This window comes from Coenobita brevimanus, chromosome 80 (assembly GCF_032717465.1).
Source record: "Coenobita brevimanus isolate Jiangsu-jjx chromosome 80, ASM3271746v2, whole genome shotgun sequence".
NCBI lineage: Eukaryota > Metazoa > Arthropoda > Malacostraca > Decapoda > Coenobitidae > Coenobita > Coenobita brevimanus.
In genome coordinates, this window is record NC_137033.1 from 58547650 (window position 1) to 58550149 (window position 2500).

Sequence of the window (2500 nt, forward strand, 5' to 3'; positions counted from 1 at the left end):
GCCTGGCTTATAAGAAACGTTTGCCTTGTCACTCAGTGTACAGTCATCAGGAGGAAGCGCTACATTCAGTGAGGGGATGGTGGGTGTCCCCACCTTCTACTTATCATCTTACGGTATCCAAAACTATTCCACTTCTGCTCCTTCTACTACTACTATCACTACTACTACTACTACTACTGCTACTAACACTACTACTACTACTACTACTACTACTACCATTACTACTACTACTACTATTACTCCTGCTGCTGTTGCTGGTACCATCATCACCCCACCACCACCAAGAACAATAACTAAAAATAATAACAATAATAATAATTATTATTATTATTACTTATTATTATTATTTTTTATTATTATTATTATTCCATCCATCATACAATCCTACGTTGCCCCATGAGGAACATAGGAGCCCGAGTCTAGGTAAGTTGGTCCTGACATTTAAGATGAGAGTGACCAGCCTCACTCATCCCTGAGTGGCATTACATGAGCGATCAACTCCAACCACCCCTTGAATATAAACCATCACCGGCTCAATCCAATTGGAGCGCCGTAATTACCTACTAAACCACCTGGCGCCATAATTTGGTTATATGGTTACCACCCAGCGTAGTAAATGGTTTCCTGGTGTACAAGAAACAATTTGGCTTGTCACTCAGTGTAGACTGTAGAGTCACCCACAGGCAGAAGGAAGAGGAAAGAATGAAGGAAAGAAAGACAGAAGGAGAAGGATGGAAGGGAGGGAGGAGAGAAAAGGGCAGACACCTGAGAGAAGCACTACATCGAGTGAGTGGATGGTGAGCGTCCCCACCTACCACAAATTATTATTGACATTATTATTATTATGAACAGTAGTAGTAGTAGTGGTGGTAGAAGTAGCAGAAAATAATAACATCAGTAGTAGTAGTAGTGTAGTAGTAGTGGTAACATTAGTAATAGCAGTGGTAGTAGTAGCAGTACCATTATTACTACTACTACAACTACTCCAGTTCTCTGCGCTCCATATATCTTCCAGTCTCCTTCAGAATTTCTCTCCACTTATTGATGCCGCCTCCATGGAGTCGTCAAATCAGCTTTTTTTCTGTTTTATGTGAAAAGTTTTTAAAAGAGGCGGGCGGTGGGGAGGCGGGGGGCTCCATCATGGCGGCCGACCGAGTGTAAACAAACCGATCTTGCATACTATTCGCACGCACGCCCACTATTCACACGCACGCACACGAGAGAGAGATATTCGCACGCCGCACACGAGAGAGATATTCGCACGCCGCACACGAGAGAGAGAGAGAGAGAGAGAGAGAGAGAGAGAGAGAGAGAGAGAATGTGTATATATTTAATTCTTCTCAACACTACACGGCTTTATTTAGGTTAACAGAGAGAGAGAGAGAGAGAGAGAATATGTCAGCTAAGAACGCCGTGTCAAAAATTCCCCGGGACTGATTAATTTCGGAGCTAATTAACCTACGTCGGTTGATCTCCTCCCCGCCTGTGTGTAATTAGAGAGAGACGAATTCTCTTTCACATCTCTCACATATCACTGCCTGTGGTATGTTCGTCTCTCTCTCATAAAATTCTCATCCAAATGAATTAAAAAAATATAACGTCGTTTGTACAGAATAGTCAATAATATCCACCAGAAGCTTAAACGTCGGTATATTGTGTGTTGCGGGGACGGCTAAGTCTGCTGGTGTGGGTCTGGGTGTGGCAGTGGGAGTAGGAAATAAATAGACCAAAGAATCCTAGGGTTAGGTCCGTAGAATGCCAAGGTTAGGAGCGAAGGATGAATTTAAAGGATGCAAGTGAAGGACAGAAGGATGTGGCATTCTGTGAGAGGGTAGGCTTGTGTGACGCCCCAAAATAATGCAATAAATGATGTTAAATAGAGAGAGAAAGAAGTTAGGAATGAAGGAAGTTAGGACTGAAGGAGGCAAAGTTTGGGACTGAAGAAGGTAATGGTTAGGAATGAGGGAGGCAAAGGTTAGGACTGAAGGAGGCTAGGGTAGGGACAAGTGATGGTCCGAATGTATGTTTTTCAACATTTGCGAATGCGAATGCGAATATGAATTTTCAATATTCGCGACTACGAATGCGAATGTTCTGTTTGATGACAGAAGCGTGAGTTATTCATATTTTTTCTCACGAATTTATTTCACTTTAAGAGCTTCAACCATAAAATATAGAATGAACACATTTCTATCAATTTTCTGTGTCACCAGGATGTGGGACGAAGACCCAACTCTTACATGCATCCCCTGGGGATATCAGACACGTCCTCGACCAACTTCGAACCGACCCAGAACAGATCACGTCAGACAGGCGTTCTCTCTCTCTCTCTCTCTCTCTCTCTCTCTCTCTCTCTCAGAGATTTTTGAGATTTAGAGTACTTCTGATTATGACTTAAAAATCTGAAGAATACCCACTCTTTAACGAGAAATTCTGGAAATCTGTCATTTGGGAAAAAAACTGGAGAAATTCAACCTTTTCTGGGCATTGTCAACACTAC

General features: G+C 42.4%; 1 protein-coding gene across 1 annotated transcript in view; it reads left to right on the forward strand.

Annotated features, from left to right (window-relative positions):
- LOC145409367 (uncharacterized) overlaps window positions 1–2500 on the forward strand; it is a 199507-nt gene that overhangs the window by 83836 nt on the left and 113171 nt on the right. The window contains exon 3 of the mRNA XM_080279837.1: window positions 2214–2304. Coding sequence (XP_080135963.1) covers window positions 2214–2304 — 91 coding nt within the window. The remainder of the gene's footprint in view (window positions 1–2213; window positions 2305–2500) is intronic.